This window comes from Filicampus tigris, chromosome 5, assembly GCF_054856515.1.
Source record: "Filicampus tigris isolate MCC_2025a chromosome 5, RoL_Ftig_1.0, whole genome shotgun sequence".
Classification (NCBI taxonomy): domain Eukaryota; kingdom Metazoa; phylum Chordata; class Actinopteri; order Syngnathiformes; family Syngnathidae; genus Filicampus; species Filicampus tigris.
The window spans coordinates 25,771,055-25,790,000 of NC_141221.1; the positions used below are offsets into that span (position 1 = coordinate 25,771,055).

The 18,946-nt window shown below is 39.6% G+C and overlaps 1 protein-coding gene across 2 annotated transcripts in view; it reads left to right on the top strand.

The window, feature by feature from the left end:
- Positions 1-323: 323 nt before the first annotated feature.
- Positions 324-18,946, top strand: part of araf (A-Raf proto-oncogene, serine/threonine kinase) — a 21,466-nt gene continuing 2,843 nt past the window's right edge. Inside the window, exons 1-14 of one of the 2 annotated variants that reach the window (XM_086031301.1) lie at positions 324-401; positions 1,431-1,638; positions 2,369-2,472; positions 6,848-6,950; positions 7,058-7,215; positions 7,843-7,929; positions 8,022-8,170; positions 9,770-9,793; positions 9,894-10,021; positions 10,120-10,322; positions 14,374-14,550; positions 17,103-17,149; positions 17,320-17,438; positions 17,533-17,664. In XM_086031301.1, the coding sequence (XP_085887427.1) occupies positions 1,531-1,638; positions 2,369-2,472; positions 6,848-6,950; positions 7,058-7,215; positions 7,843-7,929; positions 8,022-8,170; positions 9,770-9,793; positions 9,894-10,021; positions 10,120-10,322; positions 14,374-14,550; positions 17,103-17,149; positions 17,320-17,438; positions 17,533-17,664 (1,539 nt within the window). In that variant the 5' untranslated portion in view covers positions 324-401; positions 1,431-1,530. Of the gene's footprint in view, positions 402-1,207; positions 1,300-1,430; positions 1,639-2,368; positions 2,473-6,847; positions 6,951-7,057; positions 7,216-7,842; positions 7,930-8,021; positions 8,171-9,769; positions 9,794-9,893; positions 10,022-10,119; positions 10,323-14,373; positions 14,551-17,102; positions 17,150-17,319; positions 17,439-17,532; positions 17,665-18,946 lie in introns of those variants that run through there. The other variant, XM_086031302.1, reaches the window with a different exon arrangement.

The following is an 18,946-nucleotide window of genomic DNA, read 5'->3' on the forward strand; positions in this document are numbered from 1 at the left end:
GAATCTTGAATAACAGCCATCATACTTACAATAAAGTGAAAATGCCACTCGGCAGTATACAGCAGGAGCATCCCAAAGTGACATAGTAGATGCAAAACATGCAGTATGCATTGTATGGAGGTTTTTACATATTTCCCCTGGTGACACCGTGCCAGTGTCGCAGTTTGGTTCGCTGTAGTTTTGAAAACGGTCAGATTGCAGCGAGACACATACTGTACAGTCAAGTTCATTTACATGACAGAGAGATTAGTCAACGCCCATCTCTGCTGTGTCCAATGAAAGGACGCAGCTACAGGAAGTGGCCAATGAAAAAAGAGCATTTCCGAGGTTTTCCGCTTTCCCTGAGGTTCTTGACAGAAGATTCCACTTTAGATTGAGCGAGTCCAAGATGGCTGCCACAGGTATGAGTTTTAATTTATATCGAGACTTGATTAAATATCTTTGGCGATGTTAGAACGATCTGTTAGCTCTGAAAATAGACGCAACACATTACAACTAAGTCGTGCTATGCTTTGGGTAGCGATGTAACAAGTTACCGCTGACGAAGCGGAGAAAGGACCAGCAACAGCTCAGGAACCGACGCAGTTGTAAAACCCTCGAAGTTCGCAAACGCTTTCAACTGGGCTGGCTAGGAATAGCTCAAAACTACGCTAGCCATTTTGTAGCTCTATAATCTCTTCCGCTACGGACGCATCTTAACTTGGGAACAACTGCTTTTTCGAGTTGAGTTAACACTTGGATATATTCGAATGACATCGTCAGTATGCTGTTGGTTGCCATTACCTGCTGAACTATATGGCAAGGCGGTTCAAAGTCGCTTAAGTGGCCCAGTGAGGTGAAACATGGCTTCCCACAACTCCAAATGTCACATACACTCCAGTAGACAAATCCCACGCTAAGCTAAGTGGCTAACGTTACATAGCATTAGCAGCACTCATCTGTGACTTCTAAGTTTGCAGCTTGGGCTTTCCGCGAGTAATAGCGTTAATCACTCACTTTGCTTCACACACGGTGGCTATAATGTGTGTTGTGGGGTCTTCCATTTTAATTAGGAGCATTAATAGTGTGTAATAGCTGTGGCGTTCTTATGTCTTGCCAAATTACTGTTTGACCATGTAGCGCTTCATGCCATCTGTCAAAAGACTGCACCATCGTCGGTCCATTCAGCTGATTGATACGTTGAATCATCCTCCTTGTGTTAAATGCATATTTGCTGTTATTCCCACCATTCAAAGTTCAGCCCATTGGAGAAGGCAAGCGTTGGTACACTACTCCCCCTCCCTCCTGTTTACATTGTTGGTAATATGAATTTGGCATTCTTGTGCTTTTCTGAAATGCTCATGTTCAACAATTCATGTTGCTTCCTTGCCATGTTTAACATGTATACTTAATGCGTATCCCCCCAATTAAACCCGTTAATTTTGTTGCAGGTTCCAAGTAAACAGTTTGCTCTTTTGGATCCAACGGCCCATGACTGTCTCCTGAGACTCTGGTGTCAATTATAGCATCCCCCTCCTGCTTCCTATCATAATGTCCTCCACCTCCTCGTACTCCTCCTCAGGAGAAACGAGTCCGGAGGATGTCCCCCGGGGTGGGGGCACCATCCGAGTCTACCTCCCCAACAAGCAGAGGACTGTGGTGAGACAAGTGGCTCGATGCTATTTTTAATCATAAACTATCAGTTTTTGTGCATCTATTAAAATTTAATTATGCTGCAACTAGATTAATGGGTGATGATTATGTGCGAAAGAACTGGCTGGTATTGCTGGTTTTAAGTGCAATCAGTTGCACAAAGTTTGACATATTTGTCACTTTGTCAGTTAGTGTGAAAATGACCATTTGGTCTGGCAGATGGAGCTTTTCATCATCCTCTTCTGACTTATAATTCAAATCAGATCTATCTCACCTTGTCATATTTTGAAATGTAATGCATTATATTAGTATCTTTATGATATTGTGGTTAGCACGTAGCTGTGGGCTTGAAGCTGCACAAATGCCCTCCTGTGTGGAGTTTCATGTTCTCCCCACACTTGGCTGGGTTTTCTCCGGGTACTGGGTACTATACTCTAGCTACTTCCACGTTCCAAAAACATGTATATTGTATTAATTGGAGTCTGCCAATTACCATTAGTTGCGAATGTGAGTGTGAATTGTCTGTCTGTGTGTGTGTAATGAGGACAGGTGGTATAGAAAATGCTTGGATGAATCAATTGGTATATTTGATATGGCCTCAATTTATAAAAGCTATATCAAGACACTTTAAATATAAGACTCATTTTCACATAAAACATTCAAATACATGTTTAAAATAAATGTCCATTGAATGTGACATTGTCAATGTTTGTGAAGAATCATCTCCTTTTCACAGGTGAATGTTCGCCAAGGACAGACGGTGTATGAGAGTCTAGATAAAGCACTTAAAGTGAGAGGCTTAAGCCAAGACTGCTGTGCTGTATTCCGCCTTCTAGAAGGGTAAGCTTGCATTACGTCCTGCCAAAGTTTTACTATCATCAGCAAGGTGGGATACAAAATGTGTTGGTTTGAAATACAGTCGCCTCCCAAAGTATTGTAACAGTAATGTCAGTTCCTTTGTTTTTGTTACATACGGAACACAATTGGACTTCAGATCAAAAATATATTTGAGACAAAAGTTCATCCATCCATCCATAGACAGTAGGGATGTCACAATATCGGCAATATCGTGATATCGCGATATTAGAATTGCCACAATATATAGTCATCGTCTTCATGTTGCGATATTAATAGCAGCAAATCTGTTTCAAAGCCCGAATTGTTTTCCATTTGTGCAGTTCCGACACCCTCTAGTGGTTAGTTTATTAGTGCAGAGTAATTTGATTAATTGATTTCTTTGTGAATGATGTTATGTACAAAAACAGAATATAATAGTTTTTTTTTTTTTTTATGACCTTTTTAAAAAAAAAATTTTTCAATATTGCAAGCTTTTTATACATTGCCAACCTCCCCACAATATTGTCATAATTGTCATTATCGTGAGTTTAATAGCATGATATCGTATCGTGACTTTTGGATATCTTGACACCCCTAATAAACAGCTCTCCAATCTTTGTGTGCTTAAGAGCAGAGGCAGTTTTCACAAGTGAAACCCAAAGCTAAAAACAAGCACTATCTAATTTTTAGGTGATCACTCTAAAAGGCAACATCTGAACAACTAAAAACACCCATCAATCAGTTGTTCAGTTCAATACTTCAATCAAAAGGTGCTTTGTCCTGAGTTGTTTAACAAATCTAGGCAATAAATACCCTGAAATAGAAGCTGGAATTCTAACCTTTTCTTTTGATCTAAAACCCAAATGTCTTCATTATACAACAAAAACAAAGGAATTGACTAAGTATGCAGTATAGAGAGCGGTATTTGAACCCGTGACACAAAGGGGAAAAACGCAGCAGCACGATCGGAGCGAACGCTCAAGCGACTACACCATGAGCTGGCATGACTGTTGATTAATGAACATGCCACATCCTCTTGGAAAACTGCCAAACAAGTATAAATTCACTCACATTTTATGATTTATTAAATATACTTTAGTTGTTTCTACTAGTACTTCTCACAATGTGACACGAAATAATGCTAATTTGACAGTGTGGTACACCAACCCACTATGACGGGCTCTCAGTGCTAGTAGATGTAGCAAGTAAGTTATCGCATCATGTGTAATTTACAGCATGGCACAACATCAAATTTCATAAAATAAGGCTTGGTTTAATATCCGTAGCTTATAGTTTACCATTCTTCCAATCTGAGTCTCGTCTCCACTCTATGTTCGGTCGGTCAGGCATAACGTTTGTTTCAAACGTTAGGGTAAAAGAAGGTCCGAAAATGTCTGGCAGTGAATGAGTTAATGGGTCAATAACCAAGCAAATCTTTTTTCTTTTTTTTTTTTAATTCGAAAACCAGATTAGTCGATTCGAAATTTCAGTATGATATTTGAATACCAGAATATTCAATAGCTGCAGCCCTAGTTTTCGTCCACCTATTTTTATTTGAATTTTTAAGAATTGCGAAAATAAACCTGAATGGCAATGCTACAAATTCGCACCAAAAAAAACAAAAAAAAAAAAACAAAACATTTTGCCACAAAAAAAGGGTTTTACACTTGGACCTAGGGGTGGGTGATATGGGAAAAAAAAAAAAATCTCTATTTTTTCAAAAAACTGTAATGATAATTTGAAGGTATTCTACAAAAAATATTTTAAATCTGCACTTGATTCACAGACCAATTGTGGATAGACAGCGTTTGTGAACAACATCTCTTTTAAATTGCTAAATACAGCTTCTGCAAAACATAATGATATTTTACGACAATATTTAACAATAAAAAAACAAAAATTATGTATAGACTTACATTGATTTTTGGGAATATTTATGTCATTTAAATGTCTCTGCTGTTATTCCTTAATGATATGACATTTTAAGGCTGCAGTAAGTTCTGGTGTGCCACTGCCAACTACTAGAGCAATCAGAATGAGAAAAAGGTGTTAACTACAGCAATCAGAGTGAGAAAAAAAATTATATGATATGTGACGTGTGACAAAGTGTCACACGTCACATGTGAGAGAAAAAGAAGACGTCGTCATGACAACACCCATTCTCATACATTGGCCAATGTATTCAGAATAAAGTTGAATAACAAAACTGCAATTTTCCAAAAAGTGCATTTTCCCATTCATTCGTCGCTGTGATATGTAGACTTTTGACTTTCTTCATGTTTGGGTGTATGCTGGCGTCACACTAATAAACCGTCGTAGTTTGTGCAACATGTCTCGGGAGGATGTCACGTTTGACTTGCTCGCTAAAGTACCGAGTGTGTGTGAGTGCGTGCATGCGTTTATATTTGTTGGTTCAACTCGTCGACTGTTTTCTGAGTGTGTGTGTGCTTTTGTTTAGCGTGCTTGCGCGGTCGCAAAGTTTTCCTCGTAATCCATATGGCTCGTGGTGCAACAGAATTGCTCTTCACGGTGACCATCTTGGCACATCCAACAATGTTATTGCCACCGACGTTAGTCTTGTCAACCCCAAACCATTTACAGACTACGGACGACGTGGACTCTCGCCTCGCTCTAAATCCCCGCTCGACACTCCTCCATGAAATGAGGATGAAACGGCTCCGCTGCAGTGCGGCCAGAGTCACTCCTCCTCCTCTGCCGTCAATGCACACAGATTTTTCACCATTTCCTCATACTTTGCGGCCGTCGGCTGACTCGCTTTTCGAGGCACTATTAATACTCGATAATGTTAAAAGATTGACGATGAAATCGATAACTATATATATTGCCCACCTCTACTTGGACCTTTTTGGTATAGGCCTATGGCTAAAAAGAAAATACCAATTTTTCCTATGGATGCATGTGTTGTGAATAAACGATGATGGCACCGGATAGCACGGTTTGACCAGATATTATGTCAGACATGCATATTGTAGTCACAAAAAATGGCAGCGGACAATAAAAGTAAGGTACTGTATGTTTGGGGGGGGGGATGACGAAATTGAAATATTTCTCTAAGTAATGAAAGTGAACAACCAAATAAAGACTTCCCAGAAGCCTTTTACGCACGCGCGTTCCCATACAGACATAATCAATCTTCTTTGCAGTCTCCTTTTCATGATGGCTCAGTATGCGGCGAATGCTGACACAGTTGTGACCAGTGTTCTTCCAAACCATGAAAGCTCGATCAGCGATCTGTCTCTGATCACTTTCATTGAGTCAGTCGAGTGTCTTGTGGCAGAAATAGAGACATTGTCATTTGACGTCACCTCATGGCGCAGTCACCTCTTCTCCTCTCAATATAATAACAAATGGAAACGAGCATAAGTCGCATGTTCATTTTGCGCATTTTCACTAAATTCCCTAAAAAAATTGCGAAACATTTGGATGGAGACCCCATTATCCAGCACAGTTTGCGGCATGCTTTGAATTTGATGATGTTTGTGTGCTACCCGAAGTAAGGAATCTTTGCTTGTAAGCATGTCTGTTTTTATTGATCGTACTGATTTGTAAAAACAGTACAAAGTCACTGTCAGTTGTTTCAATGATATGAGTGAATTTGAACTGTCAGGCATAAAACACATTGATAGACAAATATAAGAATATTGACTGCAAGAATGAGTACACGCTTTGGCATACATGGCAGATTGTAGTTAAGTCAGCAGTCCCTGAGTGTGGCCCAAGACCCAAGAATGTTGACACATGCAGCCCGGACCACCTCTTCACTCTGTGCTATATCCTATATTACTGTTCACTTTTGATCAGATCACTCAGGATTGCCTAACTAAAACTATGCCAATAGATTTTATGACTTGGGGCAAGTGGGCATAAAACGTCTTTGGCTCTCGCACAGTACAGTACTATATGTGTAATAAAAACACAGTTACATGTTGTTGTTTTTGCTTTTAACACATTTCCTGCGCCTTCCAAAATTTTGAGATGTTTACGGACGCCCCTATTTGATTCATTGATCATATAAGATGACTGCCATGCTTTTGTTTTGTTGAATCAAATTTCCACTTACCACCTCCTTTACTAATTCGTGAGTTCACAGTAGAAGAGTCATTTAGAGTTCAGGTTTCTTGGGTCAAACCTGACATCGACTGGTGCAATTTGGAATCAATGGCAGGTGTTTGTTTTTTAACGGTCTAAGAAGATCATCTTGAAGGTTCTAACGGAATGCCACTTTTATGTACTGGTATGTGTTCATTAGAAGCCTTTCTTGACTCAACATGTGTTTTTTCCCCAAACAAGCATAATAATAATAATTTGGGGTTCATAATTGTTTTTATTGTTGTTGTTGTTTTAATTACTCTTCTAGCCGTAAGAGACTTGCAGACTGGGACACGGACATTACTCCTTTGGTTGGAGAGGAGCTATTGGTGGAGGTCCTGGATGATATTCCCCTTACCATGCACAACTTTGTAAGTAGCAGGCAAACCTGCTTTCTTTATTCATGTTTTATGACCTTTTTCCCCCACTTAAATGTTCATTTGGTGCACAAATGATAATCGCATTTTAATCTGCACAGGTACGGAAAACTTTTTTCAAGCTGGCTTACTGTGATTTTTGCCACAAGTTTTTATTTAATGGCTTCAGATGTCAGACATGTGGATACAAATTTCACCAGCACTGCAGTAGCAAGGTACCTACTGTTTGCGTGGACATGGACACAGTAAGCAAACAGCGGTGAGTTGAATCACAGTTAAAGTAACTATCCGAGTCAGAAGGAAAAATAAATATGGCTTATCAGGAAAATTGACATCCGTTTTGGTTACACTGGTTGTATTAAAGCAAGCTTATAATAGCTCGCGGGACCTTTTGGTCCGAGACACCTCCATAGCTGAGTGCGCAGACATACTTGCTCCTACTTGGCCTGCTGTCCTTGACAGGCAACTCTGATCGCTATTGGCTGCCGCTGACAGAACCACATGATCCTGGTCTCTGAATGAGCTATCATGGCGGCATGCAAAGTGTATGGATTTCTACACATGTATAAAATTAAATCTTACCCATTCTCCATTTAGTAACATCACACACGCCACTGGTAGAAAAAGTAAGATAATGCCTACGTATGAAGTAATAATAAGCACCAGTTTGCCTTACCACTCGGTGGCATCTCATTATTAAACATCTTTTCATCCCTCTTTTGGTTCGAAGTAAACAGCCGAATTCATCTTCTTAATATTTGACAGCTTGACATCTTTGCACGGATACGTTTTTATTTGTCGTGGCTCAAGGTGCCGCATACGCACTTAATGTTATTGTCTTTTGTCTCATCCTTTTGTACTGGTGTTTGGCTGGGTGTGATCCCAGTCCCTGCACGGATGACTATCCTCAGATACTATTGCCAGAAAATTCCCCATCACAGAGTAACATAGCCTTAACTCCAGAGCCTGCTGGGTAAGCTTGCAGACAAAACTATTTCTAAGCATGTTAAAAAAGGTTCATCTTATTGAAACATATTTTCACTGTCATTGTGTACCCTCTCTCAGGCTGGACCTCCTTTCCCCAACTTCAGCCTTTCGTTTCCCCATCCCCAGTGGAGATGGCCAGTCTCTACAAAGGCATCGCTCCACCTCGACACCCAATGTTCATATGGTCAGCACAGTGAGCCCTGCTGTTGCCAGCATGATAGAGGCAAGTGTCAGCTTCTCTATGCATGGTTTTTCTTTTGTTGTGTAATTTTGAAACGATGCAAATGTACTCTCTCTAGTCCAGTGATAGGCAACTCACCCACACTCGGACTGGCCCCTTGATTTTTTTTAATATTATTAATATGCTTTTCTCTCCCACTTTAGTTCTGAGTTGAAATATTACTATTCACCACTGGATGGCACACATTACATTGAAGCACTACTGGCACTCAAGATCAGAGTGTGGTTGTCTGAATTGAGCGAGTGCGTTCTTCCTAAGATACTCAACGTACTTCCTATAGGCCCCGATACACCAAACCGATGTCGGAGGTCGTGAAGCGTCCTTGCGTCTTTAAGCGCCGTCTGATTGGTGTAGTGGCCACCGTCGTAGTGTCGTAACCCGTCTGTAAGCGTCTTGGGGGCGTTTACGTATGTTGAATCAGCGTCGCCAGTCGTGACATTTGGTCACTCTGATTGGCTGTTAGCTAGCAAATCAGCGCGCGGAGCACCAACGTGAAGTAACATAGGCGGAAAAACGGTGAGCACGCCTCCGCTGCCTTAATCTCCTTACAAGCACAAGCGAGCGAGGGTTGACAATGTAAGTATTTCACAATACCGTGTCAAGAACGTGATGGTTTACTTCGTGTGGGAGTTCATTGTGAGCGAAGAATATAGCCGAATACATTGTTTACGTTGTTATAATCAGCCCCCGGCCAACATCTTTCCGGTTGGAGTTTTCTAACCATGAGAAATGGTGACTACCGCCGCCGATGGTATGGAAGTGTATTACTACATCTTATGCATGCGCAGAAGGTACTTTAATGGTCAGCGTCGCTGTCTGTCGTTTGCGGTGTGTTTTGCCAGCGTGACGTGCCGACAGCCGGCCGGACGCCACGGGGGTAAGCGTCTGTCACTGTTGGTGAACGTCATTTTGGTGTATCAGGGCCTTAAGAATGCTAGTCTCTTAATAATTGGAACAGCTGTGTACTTGTAAACTCCTTGCTACTGATGACGTTTCATACGATCACAACCGACAAGAATGTGAATTGAGAAGAGATAACTGCAGGAAATGCAAATTACTGGTAATCGCTTTGCATTGATTTATTGACCAACTGGCACACTTTACTTTCAATAAAATATAAAAGTATGACAATCCCTTGTGAGCATTCAAGTATAAACATTCATAATAGCTTGTATAACTTGATATCACATGGTTGTAATGTCTTTGTGGAGGTAATGTCTCTTGTAAACAATTATAAATAATGGAAAGTGCAAAGTGTGGCTTGTAAACAAAATGATAAAATTAAAAAAATGTCAATGCAACACTGATAAACAATTGCAAATATCTACTGCCCAATGAAAAGTAGACAATGTTTAACATCTTTTTAACAAAACAATATAACATAGTGCCATGGCGCATGTGCAGAAATGACAATGTCACACTGATAATTAAAAGCAAGAGGGGCTTAACTTGTCAGTTGTGATGGCGACATTACACTCCAGTAAATATGACCACAACGAAAAAGTCAAAAATATGTCGCTAAAATTCCTTGTCATCATTTAATGAAGTCTGATTGTTTTTTTCTCCCCTCAACCTTTTTAGGAAGCAGTGAAATTTAACAACACAATAGGTATGCTTCAGGTTTTTTTTTTATTAGTAATTTTAGGTTTGCCGTTTATTTTGCATGTATTAGACTCCAACACTTAGTGCCCTGCCTTTTATATCTGCAGGTCCTGAGCCATCACCAAAGCCATCCACCAGCCCTCCCTCTTTAGGCTCTCCAGGGAGACGACCGCCCAAGTCTCCTTCAGAGCACAAAGAACGAAAGCCCTCATCGTCAGATGACAAAAAGAAAGTAGTACGTAATGTTTTGCAGTATTCTTTGTCAGTGTTTGTTTTTTTCCTGTAGACACAAGTGTATTTATTTATTTATTTGGCAAATTGGATGGATTTTAGCATCGAGGGGGCTACAGGGACTCGAGTTACTACTGGGAGGTCCACTCCAGGGAAGTCACTATCCAGAAGAGAATAGGAGCTGGCTCCTTTGGAACTGTTTTCAAGGGCAAGTGGCATGGGGATGTAGCAATCAAGATCCTGAAAGTGACAGAGCCAACGCCTGAACAGTTGCAGGCCTTTAAAAATGAAATGCAGGTATTACGGTAAGTTGTTTTTTCATGTGTAATTATAAACTCGTGGTTCAGGCAACATATGATGTACTGCGTTTTTATTATTTTGACTTACCTAAGTTTAGAACTCGGGCTGAACAATTTATCATTTTGGGATCAAAAGGATCAAAATTGTGATCTCCAACAGCAAGATTTTGTGATTGTCAAACCTGCATTTTTTTAAAGCACTCTTATGACAGGACACACTAACCAATCAGATCCGAGCTAGTTAAAAAGCATTGCGTCCACTTCACGCAATTATCCGTCATCCCTTTCGCTGCTTTCCAGGCTTCTCGCGAACACCAGGCGATAAGATAACTTGCTCCGCATCAGTAACTACGAGCTGCGCAGAGCAGATCATGTCCTGTCTAAGTAACTAATCCTCGCCTCGGTGGCGGCAAATAATATAGACTTATATGCAATTATTGTTATCACTAAAGTTGGATTAGGAGTACTTAAAGGGACAGTGATTCGAATTTTGTGTCAACTAGTGGTGAACTAATAGAGGGCAACGACCTAAATTCACGCACACTATGGTACCTCAAAGAGACCACACTTCACAAGCCCGCCAATTTCTTCGACAGAGGCACAATCACAATGTCATCACAAACAACTTCTAACAAGTGACGAAGTAATTGCATTGCATTTATTGCACATGGTGTAGTCATTGATCCAGCAAATTTGTGATCAGGTGATTGTCTCCTTCGGGTATCCGTAGCGGAAAGATGGCGCCTTCCTGTAAGGTGAGGAGAGGCCTACGATTATATAAAAAATGTACGTTGATATGATAAAAAATATCCTTTTGCATAATATTGAAATTAATAGTGGGTTTTTAAAATGAACATTGAAAAATCAAAACATTCTACACACTGTTCCTTTAAGCATGCAACAACAGAAGAGAGAAGATGGAGAAGAATAAGTGCTTAGGTGTACATCATACGTTTCACCCAAACTTTACATTTTTGCGGTCTCCTGAAAAGTGATCATTTTGGAGGTACAAGGTTTTGTATATTCAGGGATCATATGTATATACAGTGTATGTATATATATGTACGTACATACAGTGGGTACGGAAAGTATTCATACCCCTTGAAATGTTTCGCTTATTGTGTCATTGCAGCCATTTGCCAAAATCAAAAAAGTTCATTTTAATCTTCATTAATGTACACTCAGCATCCCATCTTGACAGAAAAAAAGAAAATGTTGAGATTTTTGCAAATTTATGAAAAAAGGAAAACTGAAATAGCATATACAATACAATACAATTTTATTTACGATATATAGCACATTTCACAACAGCTACAACTGCAACAAAGCATTTTACATACAACAACAATAGCAATAATATGACAAGTGAAAGCAAAAAATTAAAACAAAATATATGTACTATGAACATTCTGAAATATTGTTCAGGAGTGAAGTGGATTTCTGTAGGTTGGCAGCTGTGGGTCAATGTTTTTATTTGTTAAATTGATTTCATTACATAAAAGAAAAAGCAGATATGTTTACATGCAAATGCAAAATTTGAATGAAAAGAAGCAGCAAGAAGAATAAATATACTTTCTGACCCTTTTACCATGAAATATTTACCTTTCACATGTAAACGACTCATTCAGAAATACTTCCATTATGATTTTGGCACTTTTACACTCACCATTACGGTAAAGGAAATCAATTTAGACCCTATTATGAATTTCAGGCCATATCGCTCAGCGCTTGGTCTCCGTTGAAAGTAGCAATACGTTTCATATATAATCTTTCATTTACAGTGTGTAAAGAACATACTGTAAGAACATTTGCATTAGTATAATTTTTAACTTCTTTTTCTTACAAAATGTAACATTTTTGGTTTAATATAAACAAATCCACATACACTTTTACACAGAATTTCAAATTTGTACATATGACTGCAAACAATAGGCTTTGCTTTATTCAATCAACCATTTGAAAAACATTGAAGGACTCCCTCCCTCACATAACTTGAGTGTCTGTGCATTGTTTGTAAATGTTACTGTACATAGTAAATATTGCACTGAAACTTGATTTGAAGAAAATCTTGGATTTTATTGCAATTACAATATCTGTTAGGAAAAAAATCGCAAATGTTTTCCTAAAATCTTTCAGCCTTATTTAAAATAAACCTAAAACAAAAACACAATGGTGGGGGGCTGAGGGTACTCTTGACATATTTTGCAAATCAACCCATTAAGGCCAGGAGCGCATAACCACGTTTCTACCGCTAAAGCTGGGAGCGCTATTATGTTTTTCTACCCTTAAAGTCGGGAAAGAGTTTACGTCATTTTCTATTTTTTTTTTTTTAATCCAATTCTCAGCCTCATAGCCAACGAAATGCATCAGAATGTACACGTGACTGTCGGAGGATGTCGCAGAATTTTTTTTCGGGCATAATGGAGGCTCATGAGAGCTCTGAAATAAGCAACGGCAGTGATACAGACGACGTGCTTATGAACTTTGAACCAGTGGAACCAGTAAAAAGTGATATATGTTTAACCCATTAAGGCCTAAAGCGCCTTTCTCATCAGCTCCCCAAAACCTAAGGTCGCCTTTGGAATTACCCTTGAAAACCTGAAGTTCTCCCAGAAATTCAACACTGATTAATATCTAAGCCCCTGTAGCAGACAGAAACAATAATTCCAAAAGAATTAAAGAGCTTAGACATGTGGCTTTCACACAGGCAGCATTTATTATTATTTACTGTTTCAATCGAAGATGTAAAGATAACGTGTCAGTGCAAAACGAAGTTGTTTGAAAGCAGACGCGCACAATGGCTGTCAAATCTTCAACATGACAACGTAACACCATCACAACATACAAGGTTATGATCTGATGACTTGATATCAATTATTGTTTTCTTTTTACTTTTCATGCAAGATTTACTTTGCACTGCTGTTCAACATTAATCTGTTAATTATATAGGTATACAAATTTCATATAAGTTGATGGAACATTATAGAACATTTTGCTGAGTGATGTGTTGTAAACAAATTCGTCTCTTTGTTAGCAGTAAGCAAGCTAGGGCGAGCTCGAAAAGCTTCGACGGGTCATAGACGAGTTTATCTGGACATAAACCATTTCATGAAAGACGTTTTACACCATTAAACTAGTGATCGATGTACTGTGTCAAACAAAAGCAACATACTTTGCGATGAGACAAAGATTGAGTCGACATGCCCCCAAAGTAATTGCAGGCTCTTGATAGCATCAAAGCCCCCCCAAGCGACTGCCTCCAATGTGGCGATGTATGTCCTTATAGCGACATTTTTCACCAAACTAGACATAAGTAGACCATGACCAATAACGCTAATTATGGATAAGGCTTCTCGTATTTCCCTTCCACGTGCGGCTCTCAAATAATGATACCAGTATCGATAACCGGCATCGGCGTTTTATTTGTTGGTACCGGCCGATCCGATACGAGCGTTTTAATACGGTATCAGGATATCACCCGGTATCGGTATCGGAACAACACTAGTAATTACCATCCTCTATTCTGTTACAAAGACGTCAATATTGTAATTGTATACAAACCATATCATACCACATTCGACTGGTTCCACTGGTCGTGCACGTCGTCTATATATCACTGCGGTTACTTACTTTAGTCAGAGCTCCCGGCGATCGATGGCGTCCGCCATTAGCCTACCTACGGCTCGAAAAAATTCCATGACATTCTCCATGGTCTCCCGACACCGTCACGTGTATATTCTGATGCATTAAGTTGGCTAAGAGACTGAGAATTGGATTAAAAAAGGACAGTGACGTATCTGCTCTCCCGGTTTGAAAGGTAGAAAGATGCAACAGTGTTCCCGGCTCAACTCAAAGCAGTTATGCGCTGCCGGGCTTAATGGGTTAAGATATATGTTTGTAAACAATGACGCTATCGACGTCTTTGTAACAGAAAAATGGTTAAAACTCATTCAGTACCAGACTTTTTCAGACCCATTGTGAAATGACATTGTCATTGGGATAGAATGAGTTAATGTCTAATGTCTTTACCTGAAATGTGATTTTTCCATCTCTTCAGGAAAACCCGCCATGTCAACATCCTGTTGTTCATGGGCTACATGACTAAGCCCAATTTTGCCATAATCACACAGTGGTGTGAAGGCAGCAGCCTGTACCGCCATCTTCATGTCTCTGAAACCAAATTTGACACTATGAGGAGGATTGACGTGGCCAGACAAACAGCACAGGGGATGGAGTAAGACTTTTACGCATTTGGTTTTACCATACTCTACTTGATACTGAAGTTTGATACTGTAGCTTTCACTCTACACTAAAATGTGCAACAATGTCCCTTGTTAACTGACAACCATCTGATAGCGGTGTCAGTTAAACACATTATTAACGGTGTCAATGCAATTTCCTTTTGACATCGTCAATTTTTATTTTTTATTGCGTGATTAAGGTTTCAATAGAAACCAGCGGCTGCATTGATAAACGCTACTGGTCACCATGATCTATTTTAAAAAAAAAAAAAATCTTAAGTAGAGGAGGCATTACATCTGAAGCCCTGTCTACACGTAGCCGGGGTTTTTGAAAACGCCGGATATAAGTCTGCGGTTAGCCCTATCATCCACACTTCCCCAGAGTTTTTTCAGTGAAAACGCAAAACTCCGGCCGCAGTGGAGATTTGCGGATATCTCCTGATCCGCGTTTTCGTCTGGACGGGTATAGCCGGAGATTTACGCCGTCACCAATGCCAACAATGCTTTGACGTCACTTGCGCAACTTGTTTTCATTAGTCAACATGGACTCTCCCGGTGCTGCGTTGGTTATAGCCATTCTCGATGTGCATTTTGCTTACTTATTTGTCCGCAACCAACCACTGCTTCTCGTGAAAGGTTTAAAAGTAATTCTGACCTTTTGTCGGTTCTCCCGAACGAGTTTGGTGCCGTGTTTTTGGTTTCATAGAAGTGACGTCAAAGGACGGAAGTTCTCCCAAATGCATTTGAAAACACACTTCTGCGGTTATATGTGGATGTGTTTTTTTAATGTGTGTTCCAACGCAGGCGGGGGGGGCATATACGGTTGTTAAAAAACCCTGGCTACGTGTAGACAAGGCCTGAGGCTGAATTGCTTGGCTGACACACAGTGTCCCCCTGCCCCGGTGATAGTCGTGATGTACGTTGTTGGTAGTGTAACCCTTAAAAGTTGTTCTACCTTATCTTGGAGGCTGTGGTATGGCAGGTTGCAATATAGGTTTGAGTTTATGTATTTCTTCTGCCGTCTTCCGTGCTAAAGACAACCGACACGGCAGGACAGTGTTTTGATGCGTCTTTATTCACACATGAACAGCCTCGCTCTAATTCACCCCCCTCTCTCTCTCTCTCTCTCTTTTCTTCTTTGCTCAGGAAATGCGCCGTACCAAATCAACTCAAAAAGGAACAAATACTTAGGCAGAATAAAAATAAATATATACTCACAAAGCAATATTGCAGCACAAAATAATATATGTAATCCCAAAATTCATATAAAAAAATGAAAATATCAATTGGCAACTAAATTGATTGTTACAGTCTAATGTGTTGCAGTAGAACATGCCAGACAGTCGAAATCAATAAAATAATGAGCTTATGTGGTGCTTGACATCATTCCCTAATGGGAAAAAAAGACTTCCGGGTTGCCTTTTGCCACAAGCGTTTCCTTTCCTTCGGCTACAAACCAGCTGTACTTTATAACAGCGCGAGAGCCGCACGGGACAATCTCGGCGCTCCACTAACTTTTTCTTTCATTAATATGACATAATTTACATTAAAATATACCCGCAACAGAATTTTAATAAATAAAATACCTTTATAATACTCTCAAGCAGCAAGTAAGAATCTTTTTAATCAAAGTCATTGCCAGAGCGCAACAAAGTGCCATCCGTAAAAATGACTGCTCTTGTATTTCAGATAGATTCAAGGTCCTGGTAGTCCTAATTTAAGAACAGTCCAGAAAAACGGATTGGATGTGCATATATATTTATATATATGTGTGTATATGTATATATGTTAGGGGTGTAACGGTACGCTAAAATCATGGTTCGGTTTCTTGAAACTTCGGTTCGGTATATTTTCGGTACAAAAAAATGTGATTTTTTTTTTTTTTATTTTATTTTTTTTATGTTTAGTTTGAAAAGATGACAAGTAAATGGTACATTTTTGGGGAAAAAATAAATAAAAGCGAACCATTCAGATGATATTCTAAGAAATTACACCAGAATAAAAAAAATACACTAACAATAAAGATCTCTTAATTTTCATAACTATTAAGACACTGAAATCTTAACCTTGTCAACTTTTCAAAATAAACATATTTTAAAAAAAAATCATTTTTTTTGTACCGAAAATATACCGAAGTTTCAAGAAACAGAACCGTGATTTTAGCGTACCGTTACACCCCTAATGCACACACACAACAGCGATCTAATTGTAGATATTGTTGTTGTCATGTGAAAAGCACTTATCTCCATTTATTTCATTTTTCTTATTTTTACATGAATGGTGTTTCTGCATTACAGACATCGCATTGTGAAAATTAAAAAAGTTTACAAAATTGGAGATACGTGTTTTTCACAGGACAGCGACGATATAAGTGTTGGTATATAAATGCATAACTTCAATTGCCTGATAAGTAAACACAGGCAAAATCAGTTTTAATATGACCTTTGCAAATCCTATGGCTTTCTAAAATTGCAATTGTGCAACAACTTAGTTTTGTTCTGAATATCTTCTCCATGTAAAATTAAGCATGTATTTTCTCTTTCAGTTATCTTCATGCAAAGAACATTATTCATCGCGACCTGAAATCAAACAGTATCCTTTTCTTGTCCAGCAGTAGTTTGTACTCAACCAGGAACATTTTTTCATGTTTTGAACATCCCTGTTTAAAAGTGAGTAATTGACCACATAACTTTGCGGTCACTCTCGTACAGTCAATAACGTACTGTTTGTCAGCAGCAGTATTTCCTGAGATTGTTTTCCAGATATTTTCCTCCATGAAGGTTGGACTGTTAAGATAGGGGATTTCGGCCTTGCAACTGTGAAGTCATGGTGGAGCGGCTCTCAGCAGGTTGAACAGCCCAGTGGGTCAATTCTTTGGATGGTACTTTTGTTTTCATGTCATTCCAGAAATATTTAATTACAGAAATTATTTATAGATATCATCACACTTTTGTTTCTGTTCCATGTGCTCCAAGGCTCCTGAGGTGATCCGAATGCAAGACAGCAACCCGTATACTTTCCAGTCTGATGTATATGGCTATGGAGTAGTGCTGTTTGAACTGATGTCAGGGACACTACCATACTCCAACATCAACAATAGAGATCAGGTTCAATAACACTATTTGAACTCTTCAAAATGTTTTGAGCCAAATTGTAATGAATGGTGGCCTTATGTTTGCTGTGACAATGTAAAAGCAATGCAGCTTTATTGATATAGCACCTTTCATACACAAGCAGGGTTTTTCCTGCTGTCAAAATTGAGAGGCGGCCTCCAGCAAAGTGTGTGCCCTCCTCCAGCCAGAACGATTGATATTGCTCAACACAATGCAATTGTTGTCCCTCTGCGGCAACTACGTATTTTAAGTACAGTTGCAGCATTCACCACTATGGCGGTGTTATATCAGGACAGCGTCTCGCGGCTCTTTGCCCAGTTTTATGCGGCTTAAAGCTCTATTCGCTCTGAACTTGCAGCGCACCATTGTCAACCCCATTCATGTGTATGTGGTGAGGTGCGGCACCACAGAATGGAGTGTTGCTGTGCGGCTCTGCACGTACTTGGCCGTCTGCCACGACGCCGGCGATGGCAAATCCCTTCGGATTGAAACATATTCTACTTTATTGCGACGCAGTCGTGACTTTAGAAAACGTTTCCAATAGGAGAGGGGCTGACAAGCGATTTAATGCTGTTTTGGTGGATTTATTTACAAGTCACGGCATGAGGACAATGGAAGAAGCCTTGATAAATAAACTGCATTTACTGCATTAACACTGAAATATACATTTTGTCTCTTCTTCATTTTCCTTTTTTAAATTGAGCAAAGACTGGGCTTTCTTTTGTTACAATCATTTTGTAACAACATTTTGTAAATCAGTAGTTAAAGCCTCACTTTTTACTTCCTGATCGGCCACTACGTCGCCACTTCCAAATATGGGCACGCTGTTGCGCGTCAGATAAAGGGCTTGTCCAAACGCGGCGATTCAACAGATTACATTCGTCATCGAGGTACTAGCTACGTGCATCTCACACATGCACTTTGACGCAAATGAGACGGAGGGGAAAAAAACGTTTAGCGGTGTTGCTTACGAAGTTCTCTTTCAAAATGGGAGGGAAAAAATCTGAGCAGAACAAAAAAATTTTCAACACAGGATGTTTTAACACAGTTTTTGTTGAATGTAATGGCAACCCCACAAAAATACAAACAACAAAAACAAAACGGCAACCCGAGCACAAATACAGAGCAAAGCTGGCATATCTTGTGAGCTCATATGCTCGCCTAATTTGTGCGCGCCCATATGTACAATGTGGCTCTTTGCAGTAACACTTTAAAAATTGTGGCTCTATTGTTATTAAATGAATGCGTTAACGCAATAATAGTCTTTCTGATTGGA